Source organism: Struthio camelus, chromosome W (assembly GCF_040807025.1).
Source record: "Struthio camelus isolate bStrCam1 chromosome W, bStrCam1.hap1, whole genome shotgun sequence".
Classification (NCBI taxonomy): domain Eukaryota; kingdom Metazoa; phylum Chordata; class Aves; order Struthioniformes; family Struthionidae; genus Struthio; species Struthio camelus.
The window spans coordinates 42,416,489-42,440,413 of record NC_090981.1 but is presented as its reverse complement, the minus strand read 5'-3'; the positions used below and the strand labels follow the sequence as shown (position 1 = coordinate 42,440,413).

General features: G+C 38.5%; 2 protein-coding genes across 28 annotated transcripts in view; both read right to left on the bottom strand.

Annotated features, from left to right (window-relative positions):
• Positions 1-19,208, bottom strand: part of LOC104152941 (ankyrin repeat and death domain-containing protein 1B) — a 45,407-nt gene extending 26,199 nt beyond the window's left edge. For 4 of the 18 annotated variants that reach the window (XR_011137444.1, XM_068925534.1, XM_068925540.1 and 1 more), the window contains exons 1-10: positions 17,897-19,205; positions 17,300-17,338; positions 13,420-13,523; positions 11,213-11,311; positions 7,766-7,864; positions 7,570-7,674; positions 6,407-6,505; positions 4,685-4,783; positions 2,426-2,524; positions 1,482-1,580 (exon numbers count right to left, since the gene is read on the bottom strand). Coding sequence is in view for 15 of the 18 variants with exons in the window: in XM_068925534.1 (XP_068781635.1) it covers positions 1,482-1,580; positions 2,426-2,524; positions 4,685-4,783; positions 6,407-6,505; positions 7,570-7,674; positions 7,766-7,864; positions 11,213-11,311; positions 13,420-13,523; positions 17,300-17,338; positions 17,897-17,972 (918 nt within the window). In the remaining 3 variants the exon portion in view is untranslated. Of the gene's footprint in view, positions 1-1,481; positions 1,581-2,425; positions 2,525-4,684; positions 4,784-6,406; positions 6,506-7,569; positions 7,675-7,765; positions 7,865-11,212; positions 11,312-13,419; positions 13,524-17,299; positions 17,339-17,896 lie in introns of all 18 variants that reach the window. The other 14 variants (XR_011137445.1, XM_068925544.1, XR_011137446.1 and 11 more) reach the window with 13 other exon arrangements.
• A 2,797-nt stretch (positions 19,209-22,005) lies between these two features.
• Positions 22,006-23,925, bottom strand: part of LOC104152942 (DNA polymerase kappa) — a 35,831-nt gene continuing 33,911 nt past the window's right edge. For all 10 annotated transcript variants that reach the window (XM_068925523.1, XM_068925517.1, XM_068925521.1 and 7 more), the window contains one exon: positions 22,006-23,911. In XM_068925523.1, coding sequence (XP_068781624.1) covers positions 23,827-23,911 — 85 coding nt within the window. In that variant the 3' untranslated portion in view covers positions 22,006-23,826. The remainder of the gene's footprint in view (positions 23,912-23,925) is intronic.

Below are 23,925 nucleotides of genomic sequence, written 5' to 3'. Positions count from 1 at the left end.
AAAAAAACAAGATAACACTATTATACTAGGGTACTTTCATTAAAAGTTTCTTTCAGACAAAAAAGTAGTACTTGTCAAAATTTATCCTCTGCAAATAGGACACAGGATATGCTCCAGCAGAGATTAAAGCTGCAAAAAACACAACTTCAGGTACTGACTTATGCTACAGGGGTCCAGTTACCGAGCTGCATGGCTAGCTTCTTCCTCTTCATGCAACACGTACAGCAGCTTGTAAACAAAAACGTTGGAGAAATCCATAATTTTTCAGTGCACCATGCTTACTAGTAAGTACGTCGGTGCTTACAAACTGTCAGCAAACCACTCATTTTAATTTATTCATACATGAAATGTGCTGCTATGTTTAATTCAAAATAAAGACTTTCGGGCAGTATTTCTTTTCCCTCAAAAAACTTGGTTTGCCCTTATTGGAACAGATGGAGACAATACCATTCTAAATCAAGTATATAACTAATCTACTTTCCAGGAATAAGTTCTTGTAACACATTGCTTCTTTAAATATTCTTGATAATTATACCTAGAAAGAAATTAAGCTTTGTTATTTGAGTGATTACTCATGAAAATAACTGTGGCATAAGTCCAACACAGTCACAATCCAACCATTAGATTGGCAAGATCAATTTGCATGTTGAACCTGTGACTCATCACTTTCTTGCTAAAGATAGCTAAAAAAAAATTCATACCACTGCCAGTCATCAGTGCCAGAGGCCTACTCATTGGCGTCTTTATAAACCACAGTCATTTCTTCAGGGCTACAGAAAAATATTAAAGCTCTCACACAGCACTGTACTGGAAACGTTTCCAATACTTACATTACAGTTTTTAGAGTTGCTTCTGCAACAGAAAACCAGTGCAAACAAGCAGCACAACCACCAGCTGATCTTTAAAATAAATCATTTCAAAGACATTACAAATTATTCTTCCTTGACAACATTAAACAACGGTCAAGTGATCACGGTAGGTAAATCACAAAGTCTAGATTTCTGTTTTCATCCTGTACTGCAGAAGCATAAAATTTTCCTATTTACAGAAAGTCTCAGATGTAACAACTATTGCATCTGAAGTGAGACTTAAAAAAAAACAACAACCACTATCACTCCAAGGAATGATTGTATGCAGATTTGGAAGGCATTTGCCTTTAGCACAGGGGGTGAAAACACTGAAGTTTCTATTTGCTTTATCTTCTTATACTGCCCAGTCCTTGAGTTAGCCTGGCCACCTCTATACAACGCTTTAATCTATCCAGGCACTCACTGTGTTTGTGGAACAGGAGCTTGTCTTGGCTAGTCTCTACACATTGCTAATAAACATTCATATAATATACAATTATTACAACATTTATTGTAAAAATAACAAAAGAGCTAGTTAGTGTCATTTACGGACAGCAAATCTCAACAAAGGCTATAAAGACAGGACAAATTTTCCTGAACATCAGCAGAAAAGCTTTATTAATACATGCTCACCTCTGGTTTAGGGATAAGGTCAATGTTCTTATCAAGAAGAAACGTGACCAAGGATAGATGTCCATTCTGAATTGCAATTTGCAAAGCACTGTTATTGTTCTGAAATTGACGTTATAAACAGCATATCAATACGGAATAATCTTTCGTTTAAATTTGTGCTATTTTCCAGAAAAGAGTCCCTTTGATAAAATGATATAAAATGAAGTAGGACACCAGCTAGTATGATGTGTTTCTGTAAACACTAAAGGAACTTTACATTGTTACTGTATCGCAAGAAATTTTCTGAAAAGACCAGTGCTCCATAGTCCTTTCCAATCTCTCTTACGAAAGAGATAAACAGCTTTGTCAGCTATCCTGTATCACAGACAATGACAATTCCCATATATCTCCTGGTCTTTCAGCATGACCTTTAATAAGCAATTACATTCACATTAATAAATTTTGTAAATTGATAGAAATTTTCCCCTTAATACTTTTGCTAAACGAAACAAGCTCTCAGTCTCCTGGAACGAAATTCTTGCAAATTCTTGCAACAGGCAAACCAAGGCTGTTAAACAAGTCTGAGTTATACTAGAATCCAGGAATCAGATGTTGAAAACAGGTTTATCTTCAGTTCAGTCATACACACTGACAAAATTCAGGATTTTCAATTATCCCATAGCTGATTACATTTCCTAGCCGTGTTTACTACTGAATAAACAATAAATATAAAAGCCCCACCACAGCATTTTGTCAAATATATCTATGCTATATTTCTTCCATATAAATGTTGTACTCTTAACATTCTCCACATTCCCATTTATATTTTAATAAAATGATTATTTTTTATTGTTTCATGAAAATAAGCAGAACAAATATATTGTTAGTACACAGAGAAGATATGACCCTTCCCACAGCCCAGGATGTCCCGAAAACAGTGTGCTAAAAGAATACTGTGTACATACTTGAGTTAAAAGGTTGATATCACTCCCTGCTTCCAGTAAGAGTTCAGCACATTTTTCATGACCTCCTTCAACAGATAAATAAAATGGAGTTTCTCCATTCTAAACCAAAGAGAGAGAAAATGTCTGTTCTAGTTTAAGCTATGTATAGCCAAATCAGCCATACAGCCAATTATAAAGTTCTCACACAAAACAGATAAGCTTACTCAGGCTCATCCAGATCAACAGAAAAGGAGAGACAGTAACAAGAGAACATCACCCAAATAACACACAAATGAAATGACAACTCACCACTCCTTAAGTGGTGGATGTCATTTATGTCAACATATGTTAACATAAGTTAAAGCGTACAGATAACTGTTTCATACCTCTTTGTGTTCTTTGTTTTGCAAGAACATTGCAATCAGCAGACACAAAAACAAACATGATGTTTAGTGCTGAATAGCAGCAATTACTATGCAACAATGCTATCATGTCAGCGCATGCCACAAAGGCCAGTTTCTGTTAATCCAGTCCCATGGATTTCTGATGCATTCTCAATTCTACCAGTAGTTAAAAGGAGCAGTAATCCTGTTGCATATTTTTCTTTTCAAAACTTCTCACATCCCCAAAATATCCATGTCTCCAAAGCAAGTCTCTAAAATAAGTTACATTAGCTGCACAATGACCTAACCCCAACATGTGAAATATTACAACATGCAAAGGTTTATTTAAAGTTACTCCAGTGTTTCAGCATTCACTGAAGCATTAATAATTCCCTATTTCTTCCTTGCCTGAGCTCCTGCCACTGTTACTCTGTTAAACTTTAATATACTGTAGTACATTGCTAGTGCTGAGATGAGAAAGCTCTGTTTATTCACAGAACGGAACATCTCCAACTCTTTTTAGCCATGACATGGTAGGGCCGTAAGTAGTACAAGCTCTGCATGCAGAAGCAACACCTCTCAGACAAATTCTGGAAACATAAGGGCTTCACATTTCAAAAGGACTCATGTCTCAAAGCTTGCATAGCTGGAAAAAAAAAAAAAAAGGCTAGTTGGCTAAGAAATAATCCTTCTACCCATAAATCTTTTCTTGATAAAGGAAGAGAAGGACCTTCGGTAGGAGCGGAAGTCCCTTACTCATTTCAGAGAGTCTTCTGCTGGGCCAGCAGAAGAGACTGTCAGCCACAAGGCAGGTTTCTGCAATGGGCATGCTTGCCCACTAAGAATTGGACTAACTCAATTCATTCCAGCTGCCCCCCAGAGGAAGCAGAAGACACAGCTCCTTTTGCAAAGCAGTAATTATGAACTGAATGATTAGACTCCCCTCCTTCACATGTACTTTACATCTTAAAATGACGCATGAATTACACATATGCTCATGAGTGCATCAGCTCAGGGATACAACTTTCACAGCCAGTACGTACTTTATGAATACGCTGGCTGGACTCACGAATACTAACCTAGGGAAAAAAAGTGGGTAGACAGTGTGAGAAGCCAATTCTGTGAGGCCAAGTGAGATCGGATGAACAACAAACAAATCTGAGACCTCTTTGCTGAGGTGTAATGTGCTGGGTATGCACAATGAACTGTCTCACAGAGGGCTATAAAATACCAGAGGCAGTACAACAAACAGGATCATGTGGCCAGAAACGTTGGAGGATGGAAAGAAGGTGGAGGACTCGACTCCTCTCCACTCAGCTGCTCGTGAAATCACAGCCGTGATTTCCTACAAAGTTCAGTTACAGAAAAAAAGAGACCATATTAACATCTCGAGAGGCTGTAGAGTCTCCATCCTTGGAGATGCTCAAAACCTGACTGGACACAGTCCTGGGCAACCTGCTCTAGCTGGTCTTGCTTGAGCACAGGGTTGTTGGACCAGAGGGTCTCCAGAGGTCCCTTCCAACCTTTATGATTCTGTGATCTTCGCTGACAGACAGGACACAGTGTACACTGAAGAGTTTTGCTTGGCTTGCAGACTTGCACATCAGCACATAACATCTATGGGTCACAAAAGTATCACCTGCTTAGCTTGCAACCAGCCATATTTGTTCTGCCTTTCATTCTACCACTGGTTAGAGTATGCCATTGCACAAGGAACAGAGGACAGCGTAAGAGACATTGAAGGATTTAGTCTAGGAGGGATCAAGAAACAGGACACAAGCAATGGAAAGCAGCAGAACTAATGAAATCTGCTCAGTGCAACATTTCCTTCGTTTTCAAAAAATATATATCTATTTTTTCAAATCTGTATCTCCTTCAGTAAGTTCTGTGTTCTTACCTGATTGAGGTCATTTATTTCTTCCCACTGTTCGAGCAGAATTTCTACAACTTCACTGTGACCATTTTTAGCCGCTAGATGCAATGCTGTGTTTCCCTCCTTGAAATTAAAACGTCAAAGCAGATATTTTAAAACCCAGATTAAAGTAAAAACAATAGCCTCCGTTAACATGCATTTAAATACAGAACCTTTGGTCTTTCCAGATCACATTCTTGCATACAAGGAGAAAGGGGTAGTTCCACATAATGTTCCAAATTCAGACTTTTTTCTAATCCAAAAGGAGCCTTTTAACATGTAGTACGCAGACATAACTTTGCTGGTCTATTGAAACTGAGGACTTTATGGTTGTTTCAATATACTATGAAAAATGCAGAGCATTCATTACCAGTGGAAAGGCCTGAAATTCTAACTCTTAAAGAATGATTCAGAAGAAAACTGTTAACTTTGGGCACTGGATCCTACAAGGATGAGGACTTGGTCAAGCTCCCCAAAAGCAGTGATTTAATGATTAAGGGCCAAAATCTATGTAAGTTTATATAATGGTATAATGCCTTTGATGCCACCATAGCAATCTTCAAACCTATTCAGCAACAACACAATTCCTCACTAGCTGAGGAGAAAAAAATAGCACACAAGCAAGCAAATAAAAACAAAGAGCAATCTAGATAAGCATCAGGAAGAGCAGCAGCAACTTTTAAGCTAAAAGACAGTGCTGTTACAAGAAGAAGTATAAAACTGGCTAGAAACAAATTGAAGTTGGAAACTGGGAGAAGGATAACCCTCAGAAAAATCCCAGTCTCACCAGTAGGGGAAACAAAAGGCTCTTTTTACAAAAAAGTTATGTTGCTAAGTGACAGACATATACGGTGTGATTGCTTTTAGTGACCAAGGAGATAAGTTCCTGTCCTGACTTTTTACCTACTTATTCTGCTTGTAGGATTGCAGCATTCACCTCCTATCATTGCTGCTTTACCTGTTCAGCTGGTTATCTTTCTAGGACAATACTCTCTTTCAGCCTCTGCTGATAGAGTGCTTAGCATGTGAGAGCTTCATGCTGTACTGTAGTTTTTAAAATATTACCAGAATATAAAAAAAAAAAGAAAAGAAGTTTCATTTCTTTTCTAGCATAACTTACTGGATGCTTACATGCATGGTTCTATAATAACAGTATCTCAGCATTTCACAATTTTAAACATATTTATCCTTGCAATGCCTAGTATCTAGAGAAACACTGACATCCTCATTTCACTAAATAGTAGAGTAAGGAGTAAGGGCAGATTCTGAATGGTATTTAAAATGCAGTACCAAAAGTAAATTCAATTTGATTTAACTGTTTTGGCACTTCTGAAAAATCCCCGTGTTTATTTGTGTCTTGGAAGCATTTAAAAACCTTGTCATGCAGGTCTTAGCAGTGATACACAGACGTAGCTGAGCAGAGCTAGAAACTGGAAAACCTGGTCTGCCAGTACTGAGGCTGGCACCTTACTCACTAGACCTTCCCACTCCTCCCAACAGACAGCCTACATTTGTACTGTTTTACATGAATTATTAATATATATATAGAAAAGATTCCTGGCAATAAGACCAGAAATACCACTGTCCTCCATTAATTATTGAAAAATCATTATCTTTGTGTCATTGTTGGCCCGTCAATACACTGAAACGAAGTAATCTTTCATAAGCACATTTTCATTTTTATTTCTGCTGAAAAGAAAACTTTACCTTATCTTTTTCAGAGGTAAACATCTTTAGCGCAATCAAACTGTTTATCATGTCAGCATGGCCTTTTTCAGATGCCAGAAGAAATGGCTTTTTACCTTTCTAGAAAACAATCATGCAAAGAATATAATATTATTGAAAGTAAAAATATTCTGCTTCTACTTACTACATATAGGGCTTACATTGATGCACATATATTCTGCATAAACATTTGCATATCATATGACTAAGTAAACCAACAAACAAGTAGATGTATACAAGAAGGGTGAGAACAAAAAAAAAAGCAAAGCAAAATTTCCTTAGGGTAAAAAATAGATTATGCATCTTGCATATTTAGAGGAAAATTGACAAGAAAAAGTAGCAAACAAAGCAGAGAACGCGCTCCAAATATTGAGTTCTTAATTATTCTAAGCATAAAACTATACATCAGAAGAACTGTTTCATCCAAAGACCGCGGTGCTCAGAAACAGGCATCAAGGCAGTTCAAAGATCTATTTCCATGGCATAACACATCTCATCAGAATTCTGCAAAAACAGTCCACAACCAGCATATCCCAGAAATTTCATCCAGGATTTAGTGCTCTACATTTGTTTTCTGTTGGTTAAAACCAACAAAAACTTTCCCCCCTGCTTACAATTCAATCTTAGAAATCTCTCTTGACATGAAATGTTACCACTGGTCAGACAGGCCATCTAACCAAAGGCTACCAGACAGTGGTCCATATTACATATCTAAGAAAAAAGTGCAAGAATGCACTAATAGATAATTATGAAATGATCTCAACATAGATAATTTAACGAAACAGAACTTTGCGTTTCAGAATCTTAACTCAGCTTTGTTTGCCTTGTCATATGTAGAAAGCATTCAGAATTTTGCAGCATCAGGTCAATACAATACAAAAGGAGGTTTGTTATTTTGGGGGCAGATCCTACATTTTTCCCCATGTCAAGGGAAAATATCCTGCTTAGCTAGGCAAACCTTCAAAGAGAGATCCCAACACAGTGAGGTCCGAAACACAAGCACAGAAAATCCAGTGAGGCCAAGGTCCTTGCACTGCTGAAAAGCTGGTGCACCTACACTCTTCACCATGTAGGATAGCTACATGTAGGCCTATATTCTACATTAGATAACATCAAAGAAATAAACAGAAAGTAACATACTGTACCCCATCAGGCTTGTTCAAGTCATTCAGATGAAGATCTTGGAGAAAATAATCGACTATTTTAACATTGTTGTTCTGAGCTGCAAAATGCAGTGCATTCATTCCCTCCTAAAAAATGTAAGGCAACTCTGTAAGAACAAGTTTAATTTTTCTCAGCATAAACATGTTTAGAGTTGATTAAAATTTATCATCAACAAACCTCATTCTTAGCTTTTTGATCAGCACCTGCTTTAACTACTTTTCGCATTATATCCAGATTTCCAGACCAAGCTGCAAGATGAATCACTGTCAGGCCGTGCTTCAAAAAAAATGAAAAAGGTAGAAATTACCACCAAAATATCTCATATCTTCTTCTTCTTCTTTTTTTTTTTTTTAAAGTCTTGTTGATTAATTCAGCATATGATCGGGTCCTGCTCTGCAGGCACTAGAATGTCATTTAGTATTATCATCCGGCACTGTGACTGAGACTCATCTCACTTAAATTAAGCTAAATGTCATGCAGCAAGACTTAGCTAAATGTTCAGGCTCCTCCTCTTCTTAACAGGAGGGCATCTCCAGAGAAAGATTAATCCCACTCTAAGATGAGGATTTCTAGACAGAAAATTTCTTACTGTGGCTTATAAACCTGCCCTGAAAGAATTTTTGAACTAAACAGGAGAGCAAAATTAAACATTAATTTTAAAAAGGGTAATTTGAAAGAGACTTTCAATTTCAGACCATAATATTTAGAACAGTATCATTAAAAAAAAAAAAAAGAAAAATCTCATGATCATCTTTTATTCACATCTTCAACTCACAACTGCATGTGCCCAGCTGCAGCAGGACTACAAACACGCTCAAAATTCAGCATATAATTAAGCACTGACAGCACAAAGCCCTTAAAATGTACCTGTAATAGTTTCTGCAGCTACCTTCTTGGATCACAGCTTTTAGAACTAGTTGGCACGTGTTAGAAATGCTAAACTGCCTGGGAAATAGGGGTACTATTTTCCCAGTACCAGCAGAAAGTTCTCTGTAAGTCATATTTTCAGAAATAAATAAATAAAAACCACAAACACACTAGTTAGTATCTCCACAGATATAACTATCAGATATTGTTTCAATAGACCAGCATAACAGAATAAAGGATTAAAAGACATTTTATATTGTAAGCAAGAGGTCCTGCTGGAACACCAGGCCTCCAAACTAGCTAAAGCCACTGATGGGAGTCAGGATTGTGATGAAAACTATTCAAGGACAGATACCATGTGAGCACAAAATCGGTTATACTGTCGCTCCAGCATGCGAGCTGTGTATAACATAAGAAACTACTTGTATTTAATTAGAATTAGGTACAGGAGTCAAGGCTAAAGAAAGAAAACTTTGTCCAGAAGAGCATGCAATGTAGGTGAAACGTAATAAGCATGAAGGTTCAGAAGGAAGTCTTGGGATGCAAGGTCACCTTCCCATACATAGCTGCATCAGTAACACCCTATTACACCAAAATTGCCTAAGGTAACAACGTTAAGACGCCTCTTTTGGGTATGAATTTGACAGAATTGTGACCAACAAGAAAAAAGGAATTAGACCTGATAGCCTTCTAAGATGAGATGACTAGCTCAGTGGATGAGAGGAGAGCAGCGAATGTTGTTTATCTCGACTTTAGTAAAGGTTTCAACGCTGTCTCTTACAACATCCTAACAGACAAACTGATGAGGCACAAACATACAGTGAGGTGGACTGAAAACTGGGTAAACTGCTGTGCTCAAAAGAGTTGTGATCAGCGGCATGAAGTCCAGCTGGAGGCCAGTCACTAGTGGTATAACCCAGGGGTCAATACTGGGGCCAATACTGCTTAAGAATGTTTAAAACCCTATGGCTATTAATACAAAAATTCTGGCAGAAACTGGGTAAGAAAAAGTCATAGTATCTTCGTTCTGTTTCTTCTCAATTGCAAGACGAGACTGATTGCCAAAGAGCACATGAACCCCTGTCAAATATAATATGTAATGCCATAATAATTAACCTCTGTAAGCTAATCATGATGGAATAAGTGTCTTTGAAGGAAGAAAAGATGATTAACAACATCTGTTATTTAAAACTGTAAACCTGAGTTAGAGTGAGATTCTGAGTGACATGTTGAATGGGACCCCAACATAAGAGTGCCGGAATTCTAACCTGCTTTCAGTGCGCCCTATTGGGTATGGGTATTTACGGGTAATAAGGGACCCACAAAATGCTTTGAATCACCTCACTGCCTCAACAAAGCTAGAAGATAGCCACTGACATATAATTTGCCATGGAGAAAAAATTACAATAGCTATAGAATAAAATCACATTAACATACTGTGCAAAAGATCCAGGAACCCCCTTTCTTACCTGTTGCTACAGAGCAGTACTACTTGAAGAACAATGTCCGTTTCTTATAGAACTACTCTATATCGTAGCCTATTAATTTCAGAGTATTTTGTTATTATTCACGCAATGTCTTTCAGATTATCAGACAAAAGGGAAATCATTACCTAGTTAAAGAGCTACCAAAACGTTGGTTACAACAGTACAAGATTTACTTAGGACCTGATAGAACCCAGAACGATAGTCATATTTCTTCAAAACATGTTTCAGCACCTTCCTTCTGCGTGCAAGATACTCACAAGATGGGAAACTCAGGATAATGTTCCAGAGCAAATTAAACTAAGCTAAACAGGACACGGGTTTCCCATATTATAGGTGAGTGCCCAAGCCAGAAACTGCTGGTAACTGAGATGGACAGGTCTCGTCTTATTTTCAATCCAACAGAAAGTGAAAACAAACTAGGAAGCTTCCTCTTCCCCACCCTTCAACCTGGGTTTTGCCTTACTCACCACTGAAACACTGCAGCATACACTGGATAAGAAGAGAGAGGTAAACACACACACACACACACACACACACACAAAAAAACCAACAACAACGAAGAAAAAGCGTGCGCATGCACACACACAAAGGTAAATGATACATCTACTTTTCTGCTTTCATTGCTCTGGCAGAAATACAAAAAAAGAAACAAACAGCTTCTCTGGAAAAAAGGTACATGCAGTTCATTGTAAAACTCTTAGTCTGAACAGTCTGTTTATTAATAACATACCACTAATTTGGCTTTAACTTCTGAATCAAATCCTGCATCACCACTATCATCACTATGCGTTACCATGCTTCCCAACTAAATTAGCCACAAACTACTCAACCTTTAATGTCTTGGAGGCTGCGGAGTAGGTAATAGTTTTGTATTAAGCTAACTCACAAAAAAAGGGAAGGAGGGAAGGCTGTCACCTTCTGAGCTCCTAGCGATCCTTGGATCTAATGGGATTGCTTTTTTACAGATGTGGCTTCAGATCAATACACAGCTGCTACAGAGAAAGCGTGTTTGTACAAGCGGCTTCAACTGCCTTTGTGTTCACACAAGTATTCAACACAGCCAACAGTCTGGGCTATGCTTTTTATACTAACAATGTTTCTTTTATGTGAATGTGTGCAGTTTTGAAACAAACTGAAGCATTTGCAGCAAGCATGTAACTTTGTAAAAGGAAAAGCACAAGGGAGTATACCTTTATTTTTCCCTAATGTGTTCCTATAATATATGAATCAAAATATGTAAAATTATTTTACAAAAAATAGCTTTGCTTACCTGATCTGCAATGTCAAGTCTAGCTTTGTGATGGAGAAGAAAATCCACTGCAGATACATGATTTCTTGCAACAGCAAAATGAAGGGCAGTGCGCTTCAGCTGAAATAAACAAAGCTCTGGTTGACAGGTCCATAACAGAGTTCTTGTCATTATGCAGATGATCAGGATTTCTGAATTATTTTCTTATTAACAAATATACATTGGTATATTTCTCCAGCAACAGTCAGACTTAGCCTTCATTTGCATTTTGGTTTGCTTGAATAGAATTTAAATATTGATCTTAAAGATTTCTAATAGAACCAGAACCATGCTACTCTATCGTAATCCTTTCACTGAAATTCACTGAAGGGTCAAAGAGGCATTAAGTAATCACACACTGCCTAGAAGAGATGCATGCAATGCAAAATGCATTCACATTTACTACTTAATTATTCAGTTTGATTTGAAAAAGAACTAGATCTCTGCAATCAGGTTTGATTTTGGTATCCTGCTTGCTTTTGACTATCTCTTCAAAGCATGATGAGATTTCTCCTTCACTCAGTATTAGTCACCTTTCCAAACTGACATTTATGTAAATGAAGGTTTCCACCATGAAAACATAGCCAGTAATTTCACACTTGCGAATAGGCTCAAGGCTTACCAGAAACACTTGATTATTTTTTTCATTTAGGTAACGTCAAGGTATGAATTTAAAATGGATTGGATAAACCACATTAAGCCATAGTGAAGAGAGCTTCATTTACAATTAAAATAACCATAATTGGGTTTAACATGATTCACTGAAAGTTCCCTTACAAGGATATAACAAGATTTAACCAATTAACTTTAAAAGTGAGTTTGGATTTGTTTTCTTGAGCTTCCACGCAGATCAGTTGACGTATCCATGTATAAGGTTAAATTTACAGCTATACGAGTTAGAAGCATAAAAAGCTGGGACTGATGGCTGTCAAACTTATGCCAGAAAGCCTCTTAGCATAGAAACAGTTATATCAACAAATTCACCTTTTGGCAGCCTAGCCTATTTTGCCTGAAAATACTGTGGGTGGAATACGTAGTGTGAACAAAAGAACAATTTTGCCAGGACAGTCTCCACTAGGAACAAGCAATACACAATATCCAAGTAACTACACTGGTAACTCTCTTACAGGATAGATTTGATTTAGGGATGAGGCAGTAAAGACTCAAATTACTGGACTAGAACAGTATTCAGTTTAATTCTCTGTATTCTGGAAAGGAATAGGGAGGCAAGAACTATTTTTAAGTAAGTGGGTTCTGCTGTTACTTTCTACGTATTTACAGTACTATGTAATTGGCAGGAACACTATCTTTGTTCAAGGTAACTTTAACAAAAAGAGTTTTTGGTCTCTCCCCCCCCTTTTTTAAAAAAAAAAAAAAAAAAAAAACCAAGGAAAGCAATTGTACATTGCATTTCCTTGATTCCCAGTGGTGAAAAACGCATGTGGGCATAGGAAGCAAGTTTTTTCAGGAGCCATGGTTAAGTAGTATTAGGATGTTCATGGTTAGATGATTTATACATAGCTATTGAGAACAAACTGTTCTCCATTTCTGGTAACTCTCTGACTAAATACCAAGACAACTGAATTGCTGTCAAATGGCCTCTAACGTGGAACAGAGAACTATATTTTCATACCGTGAAATACGCTGCCTCAGATTTTAGGCCTAGAGTTGGTATCAGCGTGTTAGATATTCATTCTTATTATTTATGGCAAATCTGAACTCTGATCTCAACCTGAAGCCAAAAAGACATGGCAAATGCTTTATGTTTCTGCACGTACTGAACAGTATCACTTCACTGGCATTTTAAATCTGTAATTTTAGTAGCATAAATTCATTCTTAAAAGTGTCTGTGAGTCTTCCCAACCTAGAAGATGGGGAAATCTGAGACAAAGAAATTAATCACCCAAGAACACAGACCCAATATTAGAGCAGGGACCACAATTGAGACACCCTTGGTTCCCAATTTTACGCACAAACTAGTGGCTAAATTCAAAGGCCTGTGAGCTTTGCTGCATGAAATCCTACAGAGTCTAACCTGACGCATGAAATACTACTTAGGTGGATTCTAGAAGGGGATCCTTAGCCTCATCACCTTGCAGCTGACTGCACTAGTTACACCGGGATACCCCTACGCAGCCCAGCACGAGTCACGTTTCAGACCACTGATCTGTCAGACACTTCATACTCACGGTATCTACAGCATTTATGTTAACATTCTTTTTAAATAATTTTTCCATGGTTTCCAAATTGTTCATTTTAGCAGCATACTGAAATTCTCTCTCATCTGGCAATACTGTGAAAAACATGACAAAAAAAGGTATATTACTAAAGAAATAGTCATAACAAACTTAAGTGATGATACTGTTCTTACCTTCTGTTATTTGTCCTGATTTAATATTTTACGTGAAACATTTGCTTCTCATCATAGAAGCGTTCTAGGATTGCACTCTTTCCTCTAGAGACATCTGGCAAATGTTTCACATTTTAAGTGCAAATAGACTTTTTACAGCACAAACTATCATTATTGCTCATGGTAACGAGAGTTCATTTATGAAGCTCCTGCTATGAAAATGGATCCCAAGGCATTTCACGAATGTAACAGCCAACAGTACAAACTACAGAATTTATTTCATATCCTTGGAAAAAGTTGCTCTATTTTACAGCAGAATACACCACCATAACACATAACAATATACACTAGTAACCAAATGGTATGACCCAACTGAAACAGCAGGAGGTTTACAGGAAAAAAGATTAGTACTTGAACTTAAAATTTGGCCAGAATGGGTAATTCACTGTTCTGCCAAGACCTTCCTTTAACACCTCAACCCAAAACAGAACATCTCTTTGGTCAACTAAAGTAGCTACAACAGGCATTTGTACAGCTGTAACAAAATACATAATATTTAAGTTAACTTTGGAAAATGAGTCTGATAACCACTTTAGCTAATCTGGAAGTCAGAGTATTTCTCTATCAGCATGTTCTACCTTAACATTTAATGCTTGGATGAAATTAGAATATTAGTTGCAAAAAATGTTATCAGCTACTCTTAATTTACTAGCATATCACAGTCAAAAAAATTAATCACTTAGCTTTCAGTCTGAAATACACTGGAGACGATATCTAAGAATGCCTTTAACCAGTGTTATCAACAAAGAGGACAGCACTATCTGTCAAACTAGAAACTGCAGCAACCATTTGTTCCTTAGAGAGATCTCATGCGAGTTCTGTCCTACTGCATTCTGTTTATTAACAGCTAATGAGCATACTGCTTGAGGCAGTATGACTGCAAAGCATACTAAAGAAAATCAGCATGCCATTTACTTAATTGCATCTTACACATTACTCATGATTATAATCTCAGTGGGAATAATCACAGTTGTGCTGCACAAAACAAGTGAAAAATTAAACCGGACAGGTCCAAAGCTATTTCCAGGCTGTTCTGTGACACTATCCACATACCTCAAACAACAGAATCACCCTCCCAAAACTCTACTCAAACCAGAGAATACGTCGTTTTACAAAACAGGGGCCGTAGACCAAGCAAACAAGCAGCTGCAAACAAAAATGTGCATATACACGAAATATTTAAATAGTAGTATTGCTATAGCTATGATTATTGTCTTAGCTTTCAAATATTAAAGGCAATACCCTCCTTCCCTTCAGTTGAAAAAGTCACCCGGCTTTCACCAAAACACTGCCACGTTATTACAAAGATCAGGTCAAAGGTCCATTTGCATCAATATCCCGCCTCCAACTGTGGCTGATAGACGATGCCTTAGGAAGATCCGTAAAAATTGAACACAGTGGTAGCAATATTTCCACAGAATATTTGTACAGATTCATGCAAAGATTTTAACCAAAGTTACCACTACGCATCCTATTTCTTCAAATATTCCATATCTAAAATGTGTTATTTCCAAGTTTTCAGACAAACTGTATGTAAAGAGAGTTCCATAAAACTCGCATCTGTGACAAGGAGTATGACTGACAACCAAATGAGCATTGTGAGCAGTGATCTTTGCAGAACATATGTCTCAAACACAGGTAAACCAATGGTCACAGGATACCTTGTTCAAAGAACATTTGTGGCAAAAACAAACCCCCCAAAAAATGAATGTAGGTCACCAACTACCTGTAATTGGGTCTAGTCATAACTAGGTCACATTCATTCCCAGTGGCTGCCGACTAGCACTTGTACGCGTACCGTACATGAAGGTGCAGAGATAAACACATGCAACTCAGGACATTCAGGAACAATCCCAATAGATTATTTACACTACCTTCAAGGAACAAGAGAAAGCAATGTTTCTTTACGGTGTGTGCACTGGAAAGGACAGTTCTGTTGCAGTTCTGAAAAGGAATTAGCGATTGTTCTTCTCTCTCCTGTTCACCAGTGATGAACCGGACGTACACAGTTAAAAAGACTACTTTTTGCTCAGGGTATGATGTTTTCTAACCTCTCTCAATACCTCTTAATTCAGGAAGAAAGAAAACGGCATTCCAGGCACACCGCTGTGCTAACCTTCTGCACAACCTGTTGCTGCTTCTGCAAAAGGATTTTTTCATGCCTGAAGTTACAAAAGTATAGAACTGTCACATGACAGACTTCTGGAAGCTTTCTGTCTGAGCTGTGGTTTCCAGAACTTGGTGTTCCTTGCATTACCAGCAGTCACTCTATTTTCAAGTAGCAGCAGCAATACATAACCCATTTGTGACTATTGTTTTTGTTTTGTTTTCCATAGGTTTATACAAAATTTTTGGCTCATTGATATACAAGTTTCATCAAAATAATTATATTTCCTTTTCAATTTTTCTTTTTGAGCTAATTAAAAACGTATTTTTATCAGTTGATTCCATTTGTAGACAGTCCTACCTACAAAAAATACATAGCAGGATTTAACAGTGTGTTGACTACCCAATATTTTTTCCTCTTCTGGAAAAGCAAGGAAGCAAAAAGATGCAGAGAACTAAATTGTTTAACGCTCTTCAACAGACACTCAAGCTTTGAAATATCTTCAGTTTTTCTCTTCTCATATTTAACTGCTATTTCAGTGTAAGTGGCCTTGATCCTCCTTTCAGGATACAACAAATAAGAACAACTTCCACTTAAATCAAAACACGAATCAGATATTTCAGTATTTAAAGACAGAGTAAGAAGTTTATGTAGTACATCTTTTTTCTTTTCCCCTCCTCCCTTTTTTGAATTTCCTCTTGTGGTATCCACAATATGAAATCTGTCAGGATCTTGAAAAGAACAGACTAAAACATGAACTTGGATGGGCTGAAGAGTTCTAATGAGGAAAAATACAAAAATGATGACAACACTATAGTCCAAGTTATTTTCACTCTACATTTTCTAAAAATTAAATCATGTTTAACATTATTTCTTCTTTCAAAATTCTCTCCATTTCCATGCTTTTTTTCATACAGAAAAAAAGACTAGAGCAAAGTGGTTATAGTTTTAAGTCACGAGAATCGTTTTCTGAAATAATCATGTTCCGATTTAAAGAACTCATGGGAAAACTATCTACTGAATCTAACAGTGATGTTTCATTCATATGTTTTCTTATCTGCTCTCTTCAGCCTTCTTTGCAAATCTGGAAACAGGAAGCATGCGCCAGAAGACCAGAGCTTGGTTATCACATTGAGATCACAGGACACGGTCACAGTAGGGGTTAACAACTACCATTCAGTTTCTACACATAACCCATTTGCACTGTTTGCAGCCCACGCTGCAACACACCGCTTGTCAAACTGATCTGCAAAAGGAAATCTAGAGTTCACCGAGTCACACCGCTGAGTTTCATGAGACCAGAACTTCCTCTCTCCCTGCCCCAGGACTAAGGGCCTGTTTACACATACTTAATGACTAATCCTGGTGAACACCCTCAGACAATTTGAGGAGTGAAGTTAAAAGTGGGGTGTCAGACCAGGTTTGCAGGACCAGGTTTTTGGAAGATGGACATGCCACATCCAACTCCTGGTCCCAGATCTAGCAGAGCAGTAATAATAAAGGTGCTACATGTACTCATTGCTATTTTTTTACTATATAAAAAACAACTCACATTTATCTTCCTTTTGTTCACAATTCACGTTGCTCTTTGCTTGAGATAAAAGGGAGATTCAGACGGACCCGACAGCGCTGGCAACCCTGACCTCAGTTTGTGTGCTGCCCCACTCCCACCTAGCCCGTTGCCTTTGGACACGGTCTGCAGCTCCTCATGCCTTTACACTGGCCTGGGCCTCGGCTGGATCTGGAGTAAACGGTGGCCAGGTGCAGCAGCAGCCCACAGCTAGCTCTGCCCACCTAGGTTCCTGCTTCCCCATTTATTTCCGCAGGACACCAAAGCACAACGGCAGGTCTCAGACACCCCAGGGGCCTGGGGAGAAGCAGAAGCAGAGCTGCCTACCTGGGACTGACTGCTCAAGCAGGTGAAGGTGAAAGGAGAACTCCCCTCCTCCCAGGCTGACTCCCATCACAAAGTTTAGTGACGAGTGATTTTAAAAACCATCTGCTCTCCCCTCCCAGCACAGTACAAGAGGCACAGAAAGCCCTTTGGTGCTTCCAGCTATTTGCTTCCTAGAGCGATACTCTCTCAGTTACCAACTTAAAGCCAGGCCTCGCCTCAGTGCCCCGTGCTGCCCCGTCCCCGCTCACTCACGGCTGTCGTGGCTGGCTGCTGCGGCCACCTGCCTCGCTTCCTCCCTGACGCCGAACAGAGCGCTCAGCCCCTTCATGGCAGCTTTCAGGTCCTCTTTCTCCTCTGAGGGAAAGAGCCTCAGGTGGTGTGCTGAGGGAGGTGCTAGGCATTTGCCTGGGGTGTGTTTTCTCTGCTGCACTGAAAAACCGGTTCCTAGGGCTGCAAATGGACCCAAGCACAGCCAGCCAGCGGGCCTGGCAGCGCTCCCCAGCACGCCTGCAGCGCTGCCTTACACTAGCACTTGGCCACACCGTCCCAAAGAGGGAAGGGTGAGTAGTAGCTTTAGGTATTTTTTTCAAAAGCAAGTGGGGACTAAATACACAGAGCTTTTGACATTAGCTAGGCAACATGTCACCCTTGCATAGTCCTCCCTAGGGTCCTCTCTAGCACAGCACAAATTAAGCTGTTAGTCTTGGGAGTAAATAGCAATTTGCACCTGCAAACACATGCATGGACAAAGCGGCAGTCCTATTTACTTCTGCAGCACTTCCCAATCGTCACACAAACAAGAGGCACTTTCAAAAATGATGCTACAAAAAAATATGCGTGGGCACACACACAGGTGTGCGCGCACACACATGGCTACATGCGTTCACACAGAGCGGACACTATAGCTTGCATGGGCCCCTAGAGCTAGGGAGCTTTGTCACTAATTGCAGGGTAGTCATGGAGCTCTCTGCAGACTGAAGGCCAGTTTCTTGGGAAATTCCTCTTGGAGTTACTCTACTCTAGACCAGCGTTCACTGGATCAGAGGAGACTGTCTCTGTGCCCCTTGCAGGCCTGTCTCACTCTTGGGATGTTAGAGACTGAGGTGCTTCTGGCAAGAACTACTCAGGGCAGAAACATGCACGTAAGTAGTCTTACACAAGACACAGTTAATTTTCAGGCAGATGATACTCCTTTTTGTCCAAGTCCAATTGAAATTGATACATACATCCCCAAAGGTTTGGTTTTAGTGAACTGACATCTTCTGGAGACCTATCTAATCAGAGAATTCCCAGCTTATCTTGCAATTCCAACTCCACTATTACTTTCATCTACTTAAGCAAGCACTGGTGTTTCGTTTTACGTAGATAAAGGTTACCTCAGATTACACAGTCATCTTAACTTCTAAAATTATTAACACTATAAATATACATGGTAACTTTAATCTGAAAGACTCAAAGCAGTTTATAAATCAAGCAAGTCTGGATACAAAACTATTTGCTCAGATTCTGCTTATTGTACACAAATGGATTTTATAATTCTTTTCTCCTTCAAACATTTTTTATATCAGCAGGTTGTGATGTACAGTATTATCTACATGTGATAAAACTGTCTTATGAAACCTAGATACATTAAGTGCACTCTAGTAGAGGAACTTTTTCCAGCTGAAAACTGACCCTGAGCGGCAAGAACTAACTGATTTAGCCATATGGAGATTTTACTTTTACTCGCTTCCTGCGAGTCGGATGTTCCAGCACAGCTTCTTCAGAGGAAGAGCGTTATTTCTGTGTGGGGACTGAGCACGTAACACAGGCCCACTGTTTGCAGTATTAATGCTCCTTCCCCACAGGAGAGAAAAAGGACAACCTTAGAATTCTTAGATTCACTTCACGCAGCTGGCACCAAAGACATGCTAGATCTGCAGCCTCAAACATAACCAGAATTGCAGCAAGAACCTCGAAACCAGGGACAGTTGTACACAGAGCCTGGAAACACTGTTTATCGGTTTCAGGTTCTAATTGCTATCACACAACACTATTATTTCATAGCTTATCCCTGCTCTCTTAATCAACTTTTTCAGGACAGTTGCTTTATATACTCAAACTTTGCAAGTACTAAGTTCACCACATTCTCTATACAACTCACTGCAATAGTGACTCTTTCCAAAGGCCCCAGCAACTTGCAGAAAAGACCAATGAGGAAACCACTCATATCAGAGGGCAGAGCAAGGGACTATGGGAACATCTTACTCACTTGTTTCACCGACTCCTCTCTTCTAGGAATGGAGAACACGAGGAATTGAGATTATTTGTTAACATTGGAAAATAATAATAATAATAAATACATAAATAAGTAAATCCAGTAAGAAGGAAAAAACAGTGAAGCGAGACAAAAGCATGGCTGGAAATAGTGCATTAAGAAAAGGGAACAAACAAAAATTATGTCTTATAAAAGGAGGCGAGACCTGAACCTAACATCCTGGCAGCAAGTATTAGATTTTAATAAGAAGTATTACATTTTGTAGGATTCTGAATCCAGTGATGTATAAATTGTTGGCCTGTGCAACTGTAGCACCTTACAGTTACACTCTTCTCCCCCCTCGGCCCCTTGTTACAGCTAGACTAGCTGCTGCGGCTTGCCTTTAGAGTGCTCATCAAAACGTTTATGGAGAAGCCGAATCTCAACTGGTGCTGCTGTGCAGCAATGGAAATAAGAAAAGACATGGCACAGATCCTACAGAACACCAGCTGGACAACAAATCGAGGGCACCTGCAGGCTGCTCCCCAGGCTCACTTGCCAGCAATATGACTCTTGACAGCTACATTGATATAATCTCTTGCTTGGCCCTGCATACTGCAACATAAGAGACAGAGAAAGATGTTATAAACATGGTAAAAATTCCAACAAGAATCAAGCTACTGACAGAGCAATTCCAGCCCAAACTCTGCCCTGCTGAAGTTCCTACCTGTAGAATTACTGTCACTTTAAAAATCAACTTCAGGAACTTTGAGAACGAAGCAACACAAGCAACAGTTTACCTATATTCCCAATATGAAGAGCTGGATGTTTTCCAAATCTCCAACCTTTTTAAATATAAAGAATCTCTCAAACTCCCAGGTCAGACAACCAATGAACTTGAACAAAACGGGTGACTAATATCCAACCACAGTAAAACATTCTACAGACAATATATTTCAAAACTTAAAATAAATGAAGATATTACTATAGATAGCAGTAAACAGATTCAATAGGAAAATGCTATTCTGTAAGTTTTTATGTACTGGTGATTTACAGGATCAACTCAAACGAGCCTGGTACTGGGTGGGGAAAGGCATCTCTGCAACTAATCATGTCAAGCACATAACCCTTACCAATAAACGCTCCATGACCATGCACATGTTTGCATTCGTCTTCTTCAGAAGTGGTGGAGAGAAAAAAGTAAGATAACAGAACTGTCATCCTTTTCTCTATCATACATAATTAATTACAAGAGAAATTCAAGATGATGGACATATATACACACAACGACTGTAAGTAACAGATACTTACACTACGCAAAAATTCTCATCTGTTGCCATCCTAGCTCATTCAAGCGCTTTAGAGCAGTTGTCCTTAGGACACTTGATTTGATAAGCGTGGAATGGCTCACACAGGAATAATTTATACCTTAAGTTAGATCAGGCAAGTGATAAAGAACTTTCTGGATGTTAATGAAAGCAGACTTTAAGTTAAGGACACTTATTACCAATGCAACACAGGTACTATATACATACAGATATATATGCACTGAGAAAAACGCAGGACAGAAAATATTCACTTGCACAGTTTTCTCCATAAGAGCTGAGGGGCAAAAAAAACCAAAATCAAAAACACACACACACATACAAAACATGACAGAAGGTTATGACACTACTTAATCCTGCACTGAAAGCCTTCTTCAAATAAAAACACTAATAAGTGCTATATAACAGCTTACACTGAATAGAAAAAATACTTCCAAGTTACAATAAATATTTTGCATGGAAAATAGTAAAACATGTTCACCAGGCATCTTCTGTAAATATATGGAATCACTTTTCTATAAGATAGTAACATTTTATACACATCTGAAATACGTATATTTCTGTCTTGAGATTAATGCTGAGTTTTATTTTCCCATTAACTAAGATAGTCCTTGATTTTAATTTTCAGTACTCAAAGATAGCTCTATGACACTTTTTACAGAGATGATAAAATAATTTCCCAGGCTAAGACAGACTTATTTTATTTGTTCAAGCATTTACAGTAGGGGTGTTTTTTTGCGCTAAGTAATGCATATGTAAAAAATATAAATTTTAAAGAAATACACACAAAGGGAAGATAATACTCAGATTTTACATATTTTATTGAATCAGACCTTGCGTTAACATGTGACAGTGAGGAACAGTCTAGCAACTCAAACAAGGACTTAAGAGAGAGCATACAGACAGATGTAGGCTAACTATGGGATAGATGTTCACTTTCTAAACAGCAGTGGCAACTTAAGCTATTGCTCCCCCAGTTGCTTTTATGTCTCTCCAACCAAAAATTTCCATCCCCCAGCTCCATCAGCAGAACAGCACATGCTGAATGCTCACTGACCTGCTTTAGACAGTCAACTGAGCTAGCTTACACAGCAGTCAGAACTAGCCCAGCTGATTTGGTCCAAAGGAGATTAGGGAGCCCTGACACAAATTCAAATGACAGAGCTGTGGGCATAGTGGCTTCTGGCAAATGAGTAGAGATAAGTAGGTAGAGATGGTGCTTTTCTAAATCGTTCCAACAAATTTGGAAGTGAAGAAGCAGATTCTGGACTTAACCAGAGCATCCAGAAAAGATCAAGTACACGTTTGTTTGGAGGAAAAAAAAAAGACCTCTCCTTCTCCCCAGCCCTCCCCTTCCCCCCAAAAAACAGAAAAAACAAAAACCACCAGAGAGTAATCCCAATACATTTCAACAACAAAACAGATGCTTCTAACAACAACACTTCTTTAAAGATTACAAAATATAAAGTAGTTTATATTTCCACAAGGGCTCATCATTGTTTGTATAGCTTTAAGTATGCTACCATCATAAATTATTTGCTCGATAAATATTATTCAATTATAATAAAATATTTATTCAAAAATACAAAACATTTTTAAAGGAGAAAGATGAGTAACAATAAGAAAGTTACTTCATTTCAGCATCATGCATATTTAGATATCATTCATATTATTATTGCACTATGAGATTTTTAAGTTAGCCCGAATTTACTGCCACTGAAAGGTACCAACTTGACGGTTTCAAAGAAACCTCAAGTTCTCGGTTTCTTTCGAAAGGCCAAGGATCAAACAGCACACATCTGACTAACCTGGAGCCATCCCTTTTCTCATCAACAGGTTTATTCATTTTTTTAAATCAGTGGAATCATTTTGTATCTCATAAGATTGAGCCTGTCAGGGTTGGTGTATCACCTCTTATTGAAGTAATTTCCAGGGACTACAGCAGAAGCTTGCCTGGGCTCTGAATTCTTGCTCTTTTCCTTTGAAACTGCAACACCAACCAATTTTTGTCTCAACTGATGAAACAAATGTTCATGAGAAGTGAAATCAGGAAACTCGCCTCTTCTTCACTATAACACAGCTAATGCTGCAACTCGGTTTGCTGTTGAATTGTCTGATGAAGGGCAAGCCTGAGCTAGTTCGTCTGCCACATGCAACACAGCACTGGGCCTTGCAGAGGTGCTAGCTGGGATCTGTGAAGAGGCCCCTCATGTAAGCACAGCCTGGCACCCCAGCTAACAACGCCTGCTTTCTCAGGCGGTCGCTCTGTTGGCTTGCTCAGTGTGGCAGCTCTAACCTCCCTGCTCTGTCCGTTGAACAGCGGAGGCAACCCACGAGATTACTGGTGACTCCAACAAAGTAGTTTCACATTTTCAATATAAACAACAAAAATTAAGTGCTAGCAGATTTTTTTTCTCAGAAACAACTGAGAAAATTGTATTATTCTCAAAAAAATTAAATTACTTCAGTTGTATTCTACTTCAAACATCATGTTCTTTTTACATAGACATGCAATGACTCCAAAGAGATAGTTCTCTCACTCAAGCCTACCGCTGATGCTAAGTTAATTTACAGTCATAAAACATTATGAAATACTTCATACAGAATACATTGCTACATAGTCATTTAAAAAACATTTCAATTGTATGCTTGGAATTGCTTGACTTGGCCTTTTTTGATACTGACTGTGAAGTTGCAAGTCCAGACCTAAAGTTAAAAAA